The sequence below is a fragment of the Chaetodon auriga genome, chromosome 7, assembly GCF_051107435.1.
Source record: "Chaetodon auriga isolate fChaAug3 chromosome 7, fChaAug3.hap1, whole genome shotgun sequence".
Taxonomy (NCBI): domain Eukaryota; kingdom Metazoa; phylum Chordata; class Actinopteri; order Chaetodontiformes; family Chaetodontidae; genus Chaetodon; species Chaetodon auriga.
In genome coordinates, this window is record NC_135080.1 from 1372501 (window position 1) to 1390925 (window position 18425).

General features: G+C 50.4%; 1 protein-coding gene across 4 annotated transcripts in view; it reads right to left on the minus strand.

Moving 5' to 3' along the window:
• The window catches only part of LOC143323135 (leucine-rich repeat and fibronectin type III domain-containing protein 1-like protein), a 252813-nt gene that overhangs the window by 15379 nt on the left and 219009 nt on the right, over positions 1-18425 (minus strand). For all 4 annotated transcript variants that reach the window (XM_076734778.1, XM_076734780.1, XM_076734777.1 and 1 more), the window contains exons 7-11: positions 17637-17837; positions 14738-14904; positions 11308-11548; positions 8549-8761; positions 7757-8067 (exon numbers count right to left, since the gene is read on the minus strand). In XM_076734778.1, the coding sequence (XP_076590893.1) occupies positions 7757-8067; positions 8549-8761; positions 11308-11548; positions 14738-14904; positions 17637-17837 (1133 nt within the window). The remainder of the gene's footprint in view (positions 1-7756; positions 8068-8548; positions 8762-11307; positions 11549-14737; positions 14905-17636; positions 17838-18425) is intronic.

Below are 18425 nucleotides of genomic sequence, written 5' to 3' on the forward strand. Positions count from 1 at the left end.
GAGCTCCATCACTAACCTGCCCGGAAACACCAGCACACATCTCTCCTTTTCTTCTGGAGAGGTCACAGGTTTGATTCCTGTCTTGAACTTTACATCCTGTCAAACTCTCCGACAGCTCAGTGCCGTCCCTCCTCCATCACTTCTCCGTCCCTCCTCCGTCCCTCTGGATCTGGATGTTAATGTTTTTGTTGTTGTTGTTGTGGACGCTGCTCATCAGAGGAACACACACATAAATACAAATGCATACTGGACCTGAGCACAGCTGCCTCGTTTGTACTTTACTTGAGCATTTTTGGCTGTTTGTGTTTGCGAGGTTTTGCTCTTTAACTACACGTCGTGCACATGAATCCCCTGCATGGCCTCCAGAACGATGAGCTGTGATGATCTGTGGTGGGATAATCTCCTTGTCAAGGAGGTTTGGTCGCGATCGGCGGATAAAGATGCAGAATCCCACGTAACTGTGCTGAATGAAGACAGAGACAACTTCCTGCAAAGTGTCCAGTACTTTTCCACCAGCTCCATCCACAGATGATGGGAGCGAGCCAGAGAGGGCTTTCTGGATAAAGGTGCACCAATAAAAAAGCTCACGGGGGGTGAGAGCGGGCCAACAAGCCGAGTGTGTAATTGACAGCAGTGAGTCAGAGCTGTACAATTAGCCGTGAACCTGAGGGAAGCAGCTGGCAGGCTGTCAGCCATCCGAAGACGGCGGGCCGAGGGAAGCGGACAGAAAAGCTCACCGATAATCCAATAACCAGGAAACTGTGAAGCACGAGAAGCAGAGTTTAATGACCAGATCAGCTTTCAGGGAACACGACTCCTGAAGATGAACTGGACCTGAATCCATCTGTTGTTTCATTTTGCTTTCTGATTTCAGTTCCTGAAGAGGGGACTTCACGGAGACGCCACAGAGGTATGAAATATACATGGACGGCTCCCTCACAGCCTGGACTCAAGGTGAGGGCGAGAGTTTCATCACCCCTCATCCTCTGAATATCAACGAGGAACGAAAGAGAGCGGAGCACAGAAAAACAGGCCCAGAGAAACTGAGAGTGGACGGAGGGAGGGTGAAGACAGGGAGGACGAGGAGAGGAAGAACAAGCATCCCTGCAGACGAGGAGGAGGACAAAGGAGAAGCAGGACAGCTGTCCAGGCTCATGTTGGACACCATGACTCATTCACGTATTTCAGCTCCTCTCGGCGTCCACAGTCTTAAACTCGTCTCTCAACATTTAAGGAGGACTTGCTTGAGATTTGGCTGCAAACAGAGACACAGAGAGATGAGAGAGAGGCAGCTGGCAGAGAGCAGAGCGAGCTTCATTAGTGGGAAAGGTCAGCGTGGCCTCGACTCGGCTCCGCTGACCAACTTCTTCCACACACGCAGCCACGGAAGCGCTGCGAGTTTAATGGCCGGCGGCGTGTTCGGTGAAGAGGTGAGGAGGTCGAGAGATAACGGCGTCAGACGCAGATCCTGGTCTGCTGTGAGTATGAAGTGTGAATGAACGGAGCCAATAAAGAGAGACGATAACTCCAGACTGAGGTGACGTCTGCTCTGAGGAAAGGCTGGAAACCATCGGAGGGTCGGTCCGCCTCTCGTTACCTGTCATCAGTTTAAACGCTCAAAACAAACGACGCTTTCCTCAAGCATGCTAACGGAAGATAACGCCTCCTGCTGGTGAAACGAAGCTGCACTCATACTGTCCCGTCTGTAACTTTTTACTGGACATTTGCAGGATAAACGTTAACTTTAGCATGAAGCTCAAACAGCTGCACCAAACTTCATGATAAATCCATCAAATTCTATCTGGCATGTTTGACTGGATGCTAAAAATAGATCCCACGCTGCCGCCTGCTGACATGAAAACTCTTAAAATTCTGACTTTGTTTTTCAACCTGAATGCAGCAGGAAGGATGATGTAAGACTGGACCTCCCGCCGTCTGCAGCCGGGACTCCGGGAGCTCCGAGTGCGAGCAGCAGAGAAAATCTTTGGATTTGATCTGCGCCTAAAAGCCCGGCTGTCGTCTCCTGAGCTGCGTGTCTTCTAACCGGAGACCCGGCGGGACAAAGTGACATTTGGCTGATGGAGGGAGAGCAGAGGGAGGAGGACAGAAGAGGAGGAAGGGCAGACGTATTCAGAGGTGATATGATGGAGTGAGGGGAGAGGAAGGGAAGGAAGGAAGATGACATTACAGCGACTGTAAAGGTCTGATGGAGGGACAGAAAAACGGAGACGAAGGACGACGAGACGTAGTAAGAGAGGAAAGATGACGCCTCATCATCTCAGCAGAATGTGATCAGCTGTCGGTTCCTGGACCCTTCTCTCCTCCTTCCTCAGCTCCTTCCACCTATCTCTGTGTCAGCTGAGTCAAGGAAACATCTCCTCCTCTTATTCACAGCACTGCATCACTCCCTCCCTCCTCCATCACTCCCTCTCTCCTCCATCACTCCCTCTCTCCTCCCTCCCTCCTCCATCACTCCATCACTCCCTCCATCACTCTCTCCTCCATCTCTCTCGTCTTCCTCTCTGCCTCTCTCTCTTCTTTAATCTCTCTTTCGAGAGGCAGGCAGGATGGTAATTAGACAGCTGACACACACACACACACACACACACACACACACACACTCCTGGTGTGGGACAGAAAGAGAAAGAGGAGCAGAAGAGAATATTAAAGGAGGGAGAATCAATGGATTCATTTCCTGCTGCTGACAGAGGTTGATCTCTCCCTGGACCCATAATCCTCAGAGTGAGAGAGGGAGCGAGGGGTGAAGGAGAAAGCTGGTCAGGTTATTCTTGTCCTGGGGCAGAACTGAGAGGAATGAGGGAATACTGTAAAGATACAACCTTTCCTCCTCCTCCTCCTCCTCCTCCTCTCCAACAGACAGAGGGATGAGGAAATGTCGATCTGTTATCTCGACGTTTCTGCCGGCGCAGCACACCGAACTGAAAACCTGAGAGTGTGAGGAAACAGAGATGAAGAAAAAACAGCAGAGGAGGAGGAGGAAGAGGAAGAGGAGGAGGTGCTGAGATGGAGAGCAGCCAGTTGACACTCTGACTGCAGCGTTCAGCTCTCTCTCTCCGTCCTCGTTCCCTCGTTCCCCGGTTTAACGGCGCGTCTCCTTTAGATACGCCTCCTTCGTTACTCCTCCTGTGACATCATGACTAGCTGTTCATGGCTGTTCATTGGTGACACCTGATTGTTCCACAGATTTTGCTCGTTCATTGAGATTTCTGTGTTTTTAAACTGGAGTCACATTCCCTGCATGTGCACACACACTTGGCCAATGAAGTCAGCTGTGTGTGTGTTCAGTTTCAAACGCCCGCCGTCTGTAATGTTAGCCGTTAGCGGCGCCTCCTCATGTCTCGGCTAACGGCTCGGAGCCAAACGGCCCTCTGAGGTGAGGCAACGCTCGCGGGAAAGGAAAAATCAGGTGACAGGCGTCCAATTTAAAAAACCCGGTGAAGTTTGAACATCTATTTCATCTGTAATGCATAATTTGCTCAGCTGAACTGTGCTCCCCTGCAGCACAGGCAGCTGATAACCGAGATGACGGCCGCTGAACCTCTGAAATTTTCATTGCCCCATTTGTCACGCCATTATGATAGGGCAGCAGCAGCCAATGGGGAACAGACGGCGGCCTCGGATTGGAAGATCAGCGGCCGGGAAGACGAACGAGTAGCCCTCCTTCCTCCCACCGTCCCTCGACAACCTCCACGATGAACCCCAGAGCCGCCGCCGCTCCGCAGCCGGCTGCAGCTGCTCAGCTCTCACAGTTAACGCAGCTCAGCAGAACTGGACGGCTCCCAAATGTGAATATGAAGCAGGCCAGAGAAGAACAGCAGGCACGCTCGCTCCGCTTCCCTGGAAAGATGAAGGTTAGAAAAAGGCCGTGCACGCTTTGGATGAGCCGTTTGTGGGGAGGCTGGCTGCATCTACGCTCTCTGAATCGTGGGCAGAGCAGGTTTGAAGCTCTGAGTGAAAGGAAAATAGAAAAATAAGTAGATGAACCTCAACAGAGCAGGTGTTCTATCACAGGTGTGCAGGTTTCAGCACGTCTGCTGATGTTTTTAGTTGTCTGCTGGTCATAATAGTGGACACCCTCCACTCACATGGCTCCTTGGCTGATTCTGGGTCAGTTTAAGATGCACTGCAGCTGCAGAGTGCAGAGGAGGTGCAGAGGAGGTGCAGAGGAGGTGCAGAGAGCCCCGCATGTAGACTTGAAAAGCTCTGTCTGATCCACTCTCATGAAGCTCACTGTAACGGTACCTGTGACGCAGGCGGGTCACTTTGTCCATTACGTCATAATGTTTGACGTTTAATGAGACTCTCAGACATCCAGGTGGACCAAAGTGTGACTAAACGTCTCACACGAGCACTTAGACATGTTCTGTAAGATTACAGCGTCGTGTTGCTGCTTTCAACACCGACCATCAGCTTTACGGCTCATTTCTAGCATCCAACAACCTCCAGTTCCCCAGATTTCCTCTCAGCTCCTCAGCGGTCAGTCAGGACTGAAGGAGCCTGCTGGACCAGCTGGACTCAGGCCACTTTGGACGAGCATGACCAGGACGACGGCGAGTCCTCACAGATGACCGATATTCACTCGACTGGTCCAGCATGGTGCCGCTTTTCCATTCAGCTCAGACTGCCTGGTGCTGCTCTGACCTGGAGTCAGCAGCTGCCTTCGACAGGACATTCAGAGCCTGTGGACGTGGTTCCTGCCGCCTGTGGAGGTCAGCAAGGCTCTCTGCTGCAGTGTGTATCAGGCGTGGGTTAGTGCTTTGACCTCCAGGTCATTTAATGTTCACGTCGTGACAGAACAAACCTGATAGACCACAGAACAGAATTATCACTGTAAGCTGAGTTAAAACTCCTCTGGATGTCATCAGCTTCATGCAGCCTGCAGCTTCAATACGTCCATGTCGCTTTTACTGCCTGCGTATCATGACAGTATTCACCAAAACTCAGAACTCCAAATCCTGGACAGACGTGGGTATAACACATCTTAACTATGCAGCGTGGTGCAGCCTGAAGAAAAGCAGCCGCCATGTTCGGGGTTGCAGGCGTTTTGTGGCGCCGAGATAAAGAAGAACTACTCAGCGTTCAGCAAGCAAGAGCCAGAGAGTGACGGTAATTACAACAATGGATGTGAAGTGCAGCGCGGCGCAGCGCGTGCCTGAGTGTGCGATGATGAACAGCTCGGCGCTGCTCTGACTGGCAGAGTCTCTGCAAAGCCTGGACCAGACTGCAGAGGCGGGGCAGAGAGGGCACGGTGGGCGTCGCGAGTCTCTTCTATTACAGTGTGCGGTGGAGAGGCCAATAACTCTGCCAGAGAGCTCCACTTGTTTTAGAAAATGTTTTGCACTTAAAGTCAAAAGTATAAGTGCTGCCGCTGGGAGCTGAAACGAGTGCTTTTACTTGAGTCATGGATTATAAGAGAGGCCGGGAGAGCCACGGCGGCACACACTGCCGCCTCAGCATGAAACTCAAGTGCTCACATCGTTGGTGGTCAACAGGGACTAAGCTGCTGGACTGGACTGGACTGGATGGGACGGGGGTCTGAGACCTTCATCAGACCTTTCAGAGTCAAACGCTGACAAAATCAGTTTGACCTGGATGTTTGAAGAGTTTCGTCTTTTTGTCTGAGCACTGATTTCAACCCTCCGCCTCCACGTTACTGTCTGCAGCCGGTGCAGCGCTCGGTCACCACAGACATCTTCTCTGAGCATCTGCTGCTCTGGAGCCTCACGCGACAGACTAATAACAACAAAGTCTCAGTTTGGTCACAGTTTGAAATGTAGTCATGAGAACCTGTTTGCTCTGAGCACGATGAGCCCTCAGGGGAACAACGTCAGCCGCTGTAAAGAAGCAGGAGAGAAGGGTTTTATTTCACTTCCCAGCCGAGCCACAGAATCAGACTGCTGACCTTTGAAACGCGAGAAGGCTGCATCTCTGTGCCTTCAGGCGGCCACAGCAGAGTGAGTGCTGAGAGAGGAGAGAGGCAGCACCTGGAAACACTGCCGACGCTCAGAAAACAAGAGCTGCACTGCTCCCAGTCTGTTCGCACGGGTCCAGAACCACCTCAACGAACCCGCTCTCATCTGTCTGAATCTGTAATCACTGGAAACAGAAGACTCTCCTGTTTTAATAAACCATAAATCCTGCAAGGTCTAATTATTAAAATGAGCCATAAATCATATAAGAGAGAGACGCAGGTCCTTTTTCTTGAGTCTTAATGTCGGGTTGTACTGAGATGCAGCGACCAGCAGTCCTGGCCTCCAAATGAAACGACTCAATAAATCATCTGTAATTGTCCTCCAGGAGGACGGCATCGTCTCCGAGTGCCTCCCACATGACTTTCACAAACCTTTTCAAATGTTTGCTGACGTTCGGCCAGTTTTCTGCACAAAAACGACTTTAAGGCCGGAGTTCGGGTTAAAACAACGATGGCGCTCACGCTCAAAGGAAACAGGAAGCAGACAGCGGTCTCTCACGTCAGAGCGTGATGTTTTCTGGCTCTGGGACGACGTCAGACTGTCTCCTCTTCACTCGAGACAGACGGAGTCATAGCTCCTGTGGCCGCTGCAGGTTTACATACTTTTGGGCTTTTTACAGTCTCTGAATCACAGCCAGTCGTCCTGATATGTACGAGACGTTAATCACACACTCACGGGGGGAAGATGACGCCGGGCCGCCTGGTTTAACGCCCTGCCCGCTGTGGGAGGACGGCGAGGTCGCCCCCTCAAATCACCCGTTCGGACGCTTGACCACGTGCTCCCTCCAGCTGAAGATGAGAAAGGGCTCGCTGGAGTGCCTTTGGTTTTAGGTTAAAATGAGAATGGAGGCCGTGGACACGTTTCAAACTGTCATTTGTCAGCCCTCCAAATGCTTCGCAATAACGCTCAATTATACTGTCTGAATGGCGTTGCTAGGTTACAGAGCTGGCTAAGTGGCTGATGGGACATCCGGCGGTCGCTCGGCATCGTGGGCTGACGGAGCGTCCGCGCTCAGCCACTTGGCAGCTCGAGCCTGAAACGTGCTCTGAAATCCACATCTGGTGATTAGGATGTGCAAATCACGTCCACAAGCTGCTGCAGGAGCGCCGGAGACGCGAGACGGACAAAGGTCTCCTTCAGGGAGGACCCTCTGCTCCTTCACCTCCTCAGCAGAGTCAGCATACGTTTCAAAATGTCTGCTGTAAGCGTGTGATTGGACAGTAGGCTCTTCAGAGGACGTCCCCTTCCATTTGTTTTTGCTGCACACGTCCTGCACTGATTCTGTCCTTCTGTCCTCTCTGGACTCCTTCCTGTCTTTTTAGTCACTGTTCTACATGAATCTAAATCGCAGCTTTTCTCTTCACTGCTCGCTGCAGCTTTCCACCATCACCACCTTTACCTTTCCTTCTGTCTCCACCCGTCTGAGGCCTGAACCCTCCCGAGGACGTGGGGTCTCCTGTGCAGCAGGACGGACTTTCTACTTCAGAAAGAAAACTGACCACTAATGATGAAAATAACATCACTCTTATGTTCAGGACGCTCAGGAGTTCAGCTGCTCTGACATCGGTTTCCTGAAGCCAAATCACAGTTTTCTTCAGTCTTTTGTTGCTTTTTCACTTCCAAAAACCCTGAAACAGCCTGAAAAGCCCTGATACAGCCTCCTACGCCAGGAAGACCTTGGTGATGACTGCCCACACAGGGATGATATGTGACTGGAGCAAAGACACACACACACACACACACACACACACACACACACTCACCTGTATATGAGTATATCGTCTGTAGAGCTGTTGTACTGGATCTGGTACATGCGGACTCCTGGTATGTGGTTCTGGGGGGGCCATCTGATGGTGGCAGAAGTGGACGTCAGGTCCGACACGCTGACCCTCTGCTGGTCGGAGCGCGCCTGGCCTCCGCTGACGTTGGACTTGATGGAGGTGGGGATGTCCGAAGGCCCCGGGTCAGGGTCCAGCTTGGGGTCAAAGTGTGGCGAAGGGTTGACGACTAACTCGACGGGGGCGGTGGCCTCGCCGGCCGCATTGGACGCGATGCACGTGAACTTTCCAGAATCCTGGAAATCATCAGAAGAAGAAAGAGACATTCATCCTCTCTCCCTCCGAAAACAATTACAGTGAAGTGACCCTTTAAATCAGCTGCTGTACAAGTACACGCAGTACCCTGTAAGATCCTACCATGAAGTACGATGTGTAAAACTACTGCCGAGTGCCAGAATGTGCTGAAAACACAAAGTACTAAAACAAATGGAGCTAAAGATTTCCTGGTGGACAGCTAACAGCTAGCATGTTCGTATGCTAACTATCCTGCTAAATACTGCAGTATTAGTATTTGCAGTTCCACTTCAGCGTTACTTAAATCTACAGTGTGTGAGCAGCACGCATTAAATATTGTCCATGAGCTCGTTTTCATGCTGTTATTTGTCAAAGTCGTTAAAACCATGAGGCTACATTTACTTTCTAACCGTTCACATCGATCGTGAAGAGCTCAAAACCAACGGCTCTAAATGCACAGATGAAAAGAAACCACGTCCCGACCTTGACGGAGGCCTTGAGGATGTCCAGCGAGCCGTTCTCGTAGCAGATGGTTCTGGACGTGTTGCCGATCAGCTTCCCATCGGGACTGACCCAGTGTGTCGACGGCTCGGGGTCCCCGATGGACTTGCAGCGCAGGCTGACCTCCTGACCCTCCATCACGAACATCTTGGAGGTGTGGCGAGTGATCATGGGCGGCTCGCACACGAACTCCTCCTGTTAGCGGACGATAACTCAGAATTAGTCACACAGGAGCTGACTGAGAGATGAAAGATGGAGTTCACTCCACAAACAGCTTCAGGTTCACATGAAAACAGACGGGCGTCTAAAAGTCCAGATGTGCTCGCCATCGTTTGGCCTCCTGTTCCATCATTTCATGCAAAACATTACGTTCCTCTGCACACGGGCTCTGACTGGCTGGCTGTTGTTCCAACCGCAGACTTTCAGAGGAGCTTCAATTGTTCGCACATGAAGATTAAGTGATCCCAGAGTTTTTCAGCGCGTGCAATATTTAAAACCCACCCAAGGGCACCTAAGCCGGCCTAAAGCCCGCCATAACCCGGTGAAGTAATACTGCGAGGCCGAGCGGGGCCAGCCGAGGCTTACCGGGGCTTACTCATCACTCCTGCCACCCAGGGCCTCTCCAAACCTTCTCTGGGTCCTGCTTGGCTCTTGTAACCAGCAGAGATGATTGCTGACCTGATGACTGCTGGGATGTAGCTTCAAATAAAGCACCAGAGCCTTTCAGTCTTGTATTACATTCTAACCCTCAATTGCTCCTGTGAAGCTCAGAGTCAAAGCCTGTGATTGAACTGGGCTGCTCCCCGGTGTGTGTGTGTGTGTGTGTGTGTGTGTGTGCGCGTGTGTGTGTGTGCGTGCGTGTGTGTGTGTGTAAGCATGAGAATGTGAAGTTGGGCATTGGAGGGAAAAGAGTGTGAATACTCATTTGGTCTTCATAAATATCTGGTTTGTCCAGACAGACCTCACACTCTTTGCACTGGAGGAGAATTTAACCTCTGATTTTGGAGCTTTCCAGCAGAAAAGAAGCAGCTTCATCGATTTCAAAGCAGGAATCCCTGCGGCGGCTGACGGCTAATGCCAGACCTGTGATGGATGCAGCGGAGGCTCACTTGTCCTTGCAGTGGGGAAGAGGCTATTAACTCCTGGAGTATTAATATGCTCAGACACTTTGGTGACACGCAGGTCTCTGGATCGACCTCTTTACGAGGCTAATCCTCTTATAGTGATCCTACAGCACCTCTCTGAAGGAGGTCCACGACTATTACTCGAGGTGAGGCAAAGGTCTGTGCATCATCCTCTCTAAGATGATACCAATTAATCCCATCTTTATCCCAAGGTGCACCTCTTATGGCTCTCAAACAGCACAGAGGCCTCGGCCCCTGAACGTCTCGTAGTGAGGCAGAACCCTCTATATCCTCCTCTTTAAGGCAGCGTCTCCAACCACAAAAAGTAACTCAGCTGTTATCCCACCAACCATCAGCGCAGCTTTGTGATCGCACACAAGTATTTTCCCAGCAGGTTTAGATGAAGAGCAGATCTCTCAGCAGCTCCTCGACCTTTGGCCTCACACCATCTCACCGCTATATTCAGCAGCAGCAACACACCGGCAGCTTCGTGCTCTCTGAGCCGCTCTGTCACGCTTTTTGTGGCTATTAGCTTTCATAATATGGCAAAAACATCACTCCTCCACAAAGTGAGAGTGGAGCAGGGGGGCTGCTTCTTCACACTGAGGGCAGCTTTTATTAGACTTCATGCAGACACATAATATCAGAGATGGTTTCCCTGCCTGGTTCATGATGCGTTCAGGTTCATCCGGCCAAAAACCAGAGCACAAGCTAGCTGTGGCATCTCAAAAACAACCAATAAACAGCTGGAAAGTGACAAAATGCAACAAAGAAGAGAAAACCAACCTCTGACCTTCAGCACGTCTACAACATGTGAAGAGGTTCACAGCCAATCACAGCTCACTGGGGCTGCTGATGCACTGATTGACAGGGAGATAGACCAATCGGGACGGTCTATGTCTTTCAGCGCTCTGCATGCTCATGTTCTATTTAAACTGTAGCATGTGTAAGATTAGCATAAACACCTGTTTTATTTTTGTCTTAAACGACTTAATCTTACACTTATCTTAAACCACTTCCTGGGGATTTTCTGGGACATGAACTGGTGTGTTTTACAGCCCCTCTCTGGATATGAGGCAGAAACACATGATCAAACGTCATGGTTGCATATCCAACTCCACGACTCCTCAGGTCTCCTCCTGTGTGACACCACCCATCTGCACTTCCTGTGTCCACTGAAGACAGTGAAAAACTGTTTCTGCTGCAGGGTTTTATGACACCAAACACACAGGATGCAATTTCTATGACCAATGTGCTCGAACGAGGGATTTTTTATAATATCTTTGTATTAGCCAGCTAATGATAACCAGAGGCTCCTGTTATCAATATCTGTGTTATTATTCCCACAGAGCTAACGAGATAAATGAGAGGCCAAAAGATGATTATGATCATGAAAACTGTCTGCAGACTCAGTATCTGAGCAGGTCTGGAAGACTCTGTGGGTTCAGACCCAAATCCTCCAGCTGAAGAGTTGTACATGTGACAGTGACCACGAACCTTCATCTCCAAACATCAGACGTATCTCATGATCTGATGCAGAAAACACTGGATCCTTTGACCTTGATCCATTGTCTTCTTACATCTGGACACCTTATGTAACTGCAGTCTTTAACAAACCTCTCTGATGGTCCAGAAGTATTTGCCAGCCAGGTCTTTCGGTGAAGCGCAGGTCTCCAGGTCGTCCTCGCGGGTCAGTCTGCGGAGCCAGACCAGCTCACAGTTGCAGTGCAGAGGGTTCCCGCCAAAACTCAAGACCAGCGCCGTGAGAGGAGAACCCTTCATCTTAGCGTAGACCGGGATGCGCAGGAACAGCGGGTCTGGAGGAATCTTCTTCAGCTTGTTGGACGTCATGTCCAGTCTGGTGATGGAGACAGAGACACAGGGGGAAGGATCAGGAAGTGGAGGACAGGAAACAAAAGAAATGATTGGACGGTTTCATAGTTAGCTTGCTAGCCAGTGAAGCTGACCTTCGACCTTTTGGACATAAAATGTCGTCACTTTTCCATTTTATCCTCTGAGACATTTTGTCATAATCAGCGTCTGTCTGTCGGCGGCGAGGAGGCGTGAGAACGCCACCACAGTTAGCTTTAGCTTAGTTTTAGCTTGATGGACAGGTGGGAATCTGAGGTGGCAGCCATGTCTAACGGGGAGAGACGTGGAGGGAGGGAGGAGCTGCGAAGGGTTGTCCTCACTCAGACCACAGCTCTCCTCTGTCCTCCACCTGTCTTCATTCGACTGGAGCAGAAAGAACCGTAAACGTCCACTGAAGGCGCATAAATCTGAAAACAGCCTCCATTACTTCCACTTTTTAAATTAAAAGTTCCCGTGAAGAAGAATTCTCCGGTGGTGAAACTGAGTCACACAGACGCAGAGCAATTCAATCATTCCTCTACTTTCCATTAGTGTTTTTTTTTTTCTCTTGAAAGGAGCGTGAACAGGTGTGAACAGGTGTACCTCTGTGATTTAAAGCAGGTAAACTTCAGACTTTAAATCATCCCAATAAAGACAAACAGGAAGAACAGATGACGTCAGTGTCTGCTGCGTCTCTGCTGCGTCTCCACTCTGTCTCTGCTGCGTCTCTGCTGTGTCTCTGCTGTCTCCACTCTGTCTCTGCTGCGTCTCCACTCTGTCTCTGCTGCGTCTCTGCTGTGTCTCTGCTGTGTCGGACATGTTTAAAGGCTAAAACATTAGTGATCAGCAACTTTATAAGATGATGACATGTTAAGGCCATGAGCCACTCTGCCCCCTACAGGCCAAGCTAAGCAACTACCGCAGCTTTAAAGGTCTGATTTTAAGGTTAATAAAGATCAGAGGGTTCACAGGAGAGGAAGAACTCTGTGTCAGCAGAAATGAAGCTGAATGACACGCTGTTCGCAGGCACTCTGTCCGTATGTAGAAAATACATTTCAAGTAGCTCACATGCAAAGCAAAGGACAGAAAATAACAGAAAATGAGATCCAGCAGAGGACAAACATTGCAGGGCGTATTTTTGTCACGCAGCACTGCACCGTCTCTGTAATTGAACAATAATTCGCCGGCGAAACACCGGACCTGATGACTGGTAATAACGTGGGAGACTCATTCACCTTCATCAGCAACAAACGCAGGAAAGTCCATTTTCCCCCAAAGTCCCTCCAGAAATATCGGACAGCAACAGCGATGACTTAACAAGAAGTTAATAAAGCTGTTGAGCGCAGCGAGCATGCCGTACTTTACACATTTCAATTATGTGATTGCACAGGCAGCAGGCTGGCGGTGGACTGAGTGTGAGTGTGGGCGAGCGCTCACCTGCACACACCAACAAACTCCAGCCTTCACCAGCTGCTCCATAAGTTTTGTGTCTCCAAGGCGAAAACAACCATTCCAGCCTGTTTAATAAATGCAGAGTGTTCATCCGGCTGGTTCTCCCTCTTACACATCAATTACTGCTGGTCGCTGGGACGTAAATTGGAATTGATTACTGTTAATGGGGTTCAAATGGTATTTTGTGCCACTAGAGTGAAAATATTCAGCGTTCTCATATAATGAGAAAAATCTGTGTTTGGAAAACACTTTTCAAAGGCCAAAGCAGAAGTGCTTTACAGGTCAGAAGGCGGTGAAGTCAGGCCCAATAAAACACGAAACAGGAGAAGAAGAGGAAACAAAAACATCCCCTTTAATCACGGAGGCGTCGCAGGTCAGACCGTGGACAGTCTGCTGCTGTTTGCAGCGGGAACAATGAGAGACGTCCGTCCTGGTTGAGGTTGGTGGACGGTGGAGACGCCTTGATGAGGACTGATGTAGAGTATCGTATGCATTTATTAAAACTTATCTGTCTAAACATGTTCTGCCACCTTTTAGTCCCTGCAGCTGGACGTGGGCGAGGACAGGAGGTCCAGTCTAATGTGTCTGCAGGTCTGTGACTCTCACAGTGTCTCCATTAGTCTTGTGTGTAAACACCCTCACTGGCAGCAGATCTTTGAGCAGAGCGAAGAGGAGCAGTCTGAGGTCAGATCCCCATTCTGTCAGGGTCGGCGAGGGCCCGAGCATTTACCGCCATCCACTATTGACGCGCCCCCGGGCGAGACGCCGGCGCCCCGGACGCTCGGGTCGCGCTGAGCGTCTCCCAGCTGCCGAACAGCTGTTTGCCTGCTGAGCCTTAAAAGCTCTTCCATCAAAGCGAGCTCTGACATGGATCGTCTCAAACCCGCCCGGAGCCTCGCTCTTACGTCTGGCTCATCCTCAGTTTGGGGGTTTGGTGTCTTTCTAAAGCAGGTTTCCACCATATGGTAATACATTTAAACACATATGAGGAGTGTCAGATTGGGGAGATTTGCTTCAATTCAGAGCTGCATTGATGGAGTTTCACACCAGCAGCAGCATAAAACATCCCGAACCACCACGTTAACACCTTACATGGAGAACAGCTGCTTATTTACACCAAGAGAACCGGCTGATTAGCTGCTACATGTTCCACTTTCTTCACCAGCTTGTCTCTGACGCCATTATACACCCAAATTAGTGAGTATTAAACTTTGGTAAATTGGCCACAAACAGGCGGTTGAAATTAGCGTGTCCACCCGGGTGACATGTTTCCATCAGTGCTGATTGGAGCTGATAAACACCTGTGACACCTGCGAGTGAGCGTCTGTCCCGCTGAAGACAGGCCTGATGTCAGTGGTGTTTGGTCCAGTGTGAAAGAGGCTGTACTGTGCCTGTCTGCTGCTCAGCTGGTTTATGGGAGCCTGACAGGGTTTGGTGAAAGAGGCTGAGGCTGCATCATACAGAGTGCGTACCGTGAAGCTGCAGCACTGAGTTAAAGGAGGCGACAAACATCCATCACGCTCCGAGCAGCTGCAGCTGCGTGTTACACCACCGCTCAATGTTTACTGCACTCAAACGTACAGGTGAGATGTGCTAAAGGTGCTGTACTTTACTGTAGGCGGAGCACTGAAGGGAACTCATGGAGGGCTGCATGACATTTATTTTGAAAGGAAGCAGGAAGGCGCTGAGCACTGTGAGTGAAAGGCCCGGCGAGCCGTTCCCTCTCCAGGTCTGAGATCCTGACCTGGCCAGCTTGTGCAGGTTGGAGAAGATTCCCTCGGGGACGCTCTCGATGAGGTTGTGGTCGAGGCTGAGGGTGTTGACGCTGACCAGCAGGGCGATGGTCTCCCAGGGAATGTCCACCAAGTTGTTGTAGCTCAAATCCAAGTCCTCCAGAGTCTCCAGGAAGTCCTGCAGGGACATAAAGGTTCAGACTTTTACTGTTTGTGCTACATGTCATCAACTTCACCTGAAGGCAGCATCGCAACACTGAGTGAAAAAATGTCTGAGCTTTAAAGGCTTCATGTTCTCATATTTAACATGGAGGAGAGAAGGAAGGAAGGAAGGAAGGAAGGAAGGAAGGGAAAGAGGAATGGATGAAGCCATAAGAAGGTGAGGACAAGAGAGAAAGAAGGAAGGAGGGAGAGGAAGAAAAAACAGGAGATGAAAAGCTAAATCCAGGCTGGATGGACAGAAACAATGCTGGTGAAGGAAAAAAGAAGAAGAAAGGAAGTAAATACAGAGGAAGAAAGAAAGTGAGATCAATTACGGCGGTCAATGCTGTGCACTCAGAGCATGTTGTTTTCTCTAATTGCCTCCATACAATTCACATAATCAGTACACAGCTGAAATGCCACGAGTCAGCACACATTACAAAGAGAAAAAGACAAAGAGGAGGGGGACAACGAGGCGGAGGGGGGGTGGAGGAGAGCGATAACAGCCTGTTGATCAGCTAAAGTGTTGTTGTCATTGCTGTAATTGCTCTCATAATTCACACAATCAGGACACTGTTTGAATGTCATGAAGCCTCAGCTCTCATTACAGCGACGTGTGCGTCAGCGCTGCCTGAACAATTGAACCTCAAAGAGGTCAAAGAGCCCAACGACGTCCTCACACAAACACCTGGAGTCAACGCTGGACGCCCTGTCAACTGTCCAGAAGACAAAACAGGAAGTCAGTGCCAGGACGACGGGCTGAACCAAGGTTTCTGCTGCACTCGACGCACGAGATCCGGCTGGTTTCTGGGATGACTGAAGGAGAGGTGAAGAGCGAAGCTCAGAGGGTCGCTCCATCCCGGGTTCAGAGTTCAGAGTCCTGCAGAGGTCCTGAGGGGACACTGGACTTTTAATGAGCAGAGAAAGGACGACGTCACTTCATGAAAAGAGGAAAACAGTTTATTTCAGGGCCGGTTATTAAAAAGGCGTCCAGCTGAGCGGCGCAGGCTGATTCTGCTGCACTCGGAGGTCAGAGCCAGAAACGTGGCGTCATGTTCACACAGTGCTCGACCGCCGGCGCCGCCGCTCGTCTGGAGAGCTTTAAATGACTTTCAATAACTTTTTCAGACTGACAGCGCTGGCAAACGGCCGTCAGTCTGGACGCCTGATGAGTCATGAGGCCTGTTGGCAGCGCTGATGCAGATTTGTTGGATTTAAGAAAATGTTTCACACACACACACACACACACACACACACACACACACACACACACACACACAGGTATGTATAGCATTTCCACATACGGAATATTAATAATCAAATCTTATGTTGCACATTAGCAAACCAGAGCTGGACTCGAGCTGCAGGTCTGAGGTCAGATGGGCAGTTAAATTCTGCTCTGAAGAGTGACAATGAGAGACGTTTGCTTCTGCTTCTGCTGCATGTCTTCCTCGTGTGGACAGACTGAGAGACATCCTGCAGGTCGACACGTCCGTCAGCACTCGAGACGACTCGTGTCTCAAACAAACGTACGAATAAAGAGCTCTGAAGGGGCTGGAAAGCTCTTTCTGATGGTTTCTCAGACATGAGGTCTCTCAGGTAAAGATGATGGAAGTGATCTCACAAATGAAATGTTTCCATTGATCTTTAAAAAAGACGTCTTCAGCGTGTCTCTGCTGTTTCCGTCCAACTCCACGACTGTCAGAGACGTTCAGTCACTTCATTCTTTTCATACATACGATGTGCATTAGTGAAGCTTCAGGATAAGAAAATGAAATGTTTGCTGCAGGTTCATGAATCAGACAGAAATACAGAGCGGTCCATGTGGAGAAGACATCCTGTCTGTCCCAAGGCAGGAGCGCCCTCCCGCCTCTGATAAAGCAGGTGGAAGACGCCGTCCTCCTCCTCCTTCACTGTGCCAGCGCTCACCTGCACACGGCAGGCAGCGCTGTGAGAGTCCGGTTTCCTCCAGAGCGTTCAGGACCATCCAGCCGGCCCTGCAGGCGGGGGACCAGACCCCCGGGGGTCCTGGGCCGTGGACCACCCGACTGTTCGGCCACAGCGTGCCGGACAGCAGGGCTGCGTGTCTGACACCGAGGGAAGACGTGGTCCCTCCACCTGCAGGAGCTCTTCACGTCACAGGAGGGCGAGGAGGCAGCAGCGACCTCAGGAGGAGAGAGGGAGGCTGAGGAGGCTCCTCTGCTCTTCATCGTTCTCTCTGAGGATTACAGCTCTGACTCTGACACGTACCCTCAGCCTGATGTAATAAAGGGATGTTATCTGAAACTTCTTTGCTCCAAACATTTGGTTTTTGCTCCTCGCTGTGCTTTTACTCTTACACTTTGTTTATTTCTTACTTTGTGCTGCAGCTGCTGTGCAACACTCTCCTCTGAATAAACAAAGAACTATCGTATCTTACCTTCACTTTTATCTTATTTTGATGCTTACATACGTTCTTCTGACCTTCTACTTGCACTGGCAGTTTTCTTGTTGGTAAGTCGTACTATGAAACGTGTACTGTGAGCAGTACAGTGCAGCGGTGGAGGAAGTAGTTGTAGTAGCAGCGATGTAAGGTGTGTATATTAGTACCAGTTTTAGCAGTAGCAGCTGTAGTATCAGTACTCACATGAAGGCAGATTATCAGCAGGCCTGCAGGTGTTTTAAGGTGTGTATGAGTGTTTATGAAGGGGCTCAGGTGAGCCCTCGTACCTGAAAGGCTCCCTCTGATATGCTGTGCAGCTGGTTGTTGGCCAGGATGAGGTGCCTCAGGTTCACCAGGCCCTGGAAGTGGGAGTCGTCCAGGACGGTGAGGCGGTTGGCGTCCAGGTGGAGAGCGTGCAGATCCTGGAGGTCGGCGAAGGCGTACGGACGGATCTGACTGATGGTGTTTCTGCTCAGGGTCAGGTGGATCTGCACGTGGGGAGGAAGAGGAGAACACACCATTAATTTCATGTCATAAGAGCAGTGATTCAGTCAGGTTTCACTTCTGTCCAACTCTGAGGGTCAAAGGTCAGCGTTAGCGGACGAGCTATCACACCGGAGATGGTGGAGGGTCCATGTTTGACCTCAGAGCCGTTCAGCAGGTCAGACACACACTCATTAACCATCATATTAGTAATTAATCCCAGAGTGCAGCAGGTCAGCTGAGACACGGAGCCACACGGAGGCGGTTAGAAAACACCAGCTGAGGTCAGATACTGTACGGGGGAAGACCAGGCCGTCGCTGTGAAGATGAAGAAGTGTGTTCCATTAACTGCAGAGGAAAGGTCGGTGAGCAGCATCACGTTTGTAAACCTGCTCTGGAGACGCGGCGTGATAAGCGGAGACATCTGGGGCGTTCTGTCATCCTCACCGGCGAATGATTAAAACCTCATTTCCCACGCCGCCTCGTGTGTGAGCAAACATCATCTGGGCTGTTGTGATCACACTGGAGAGGAACTTATTTTTCAAACGCTGAGGAAGTCTCCAGCTGTGACGAGTGTCTCTATTTGGCGATTA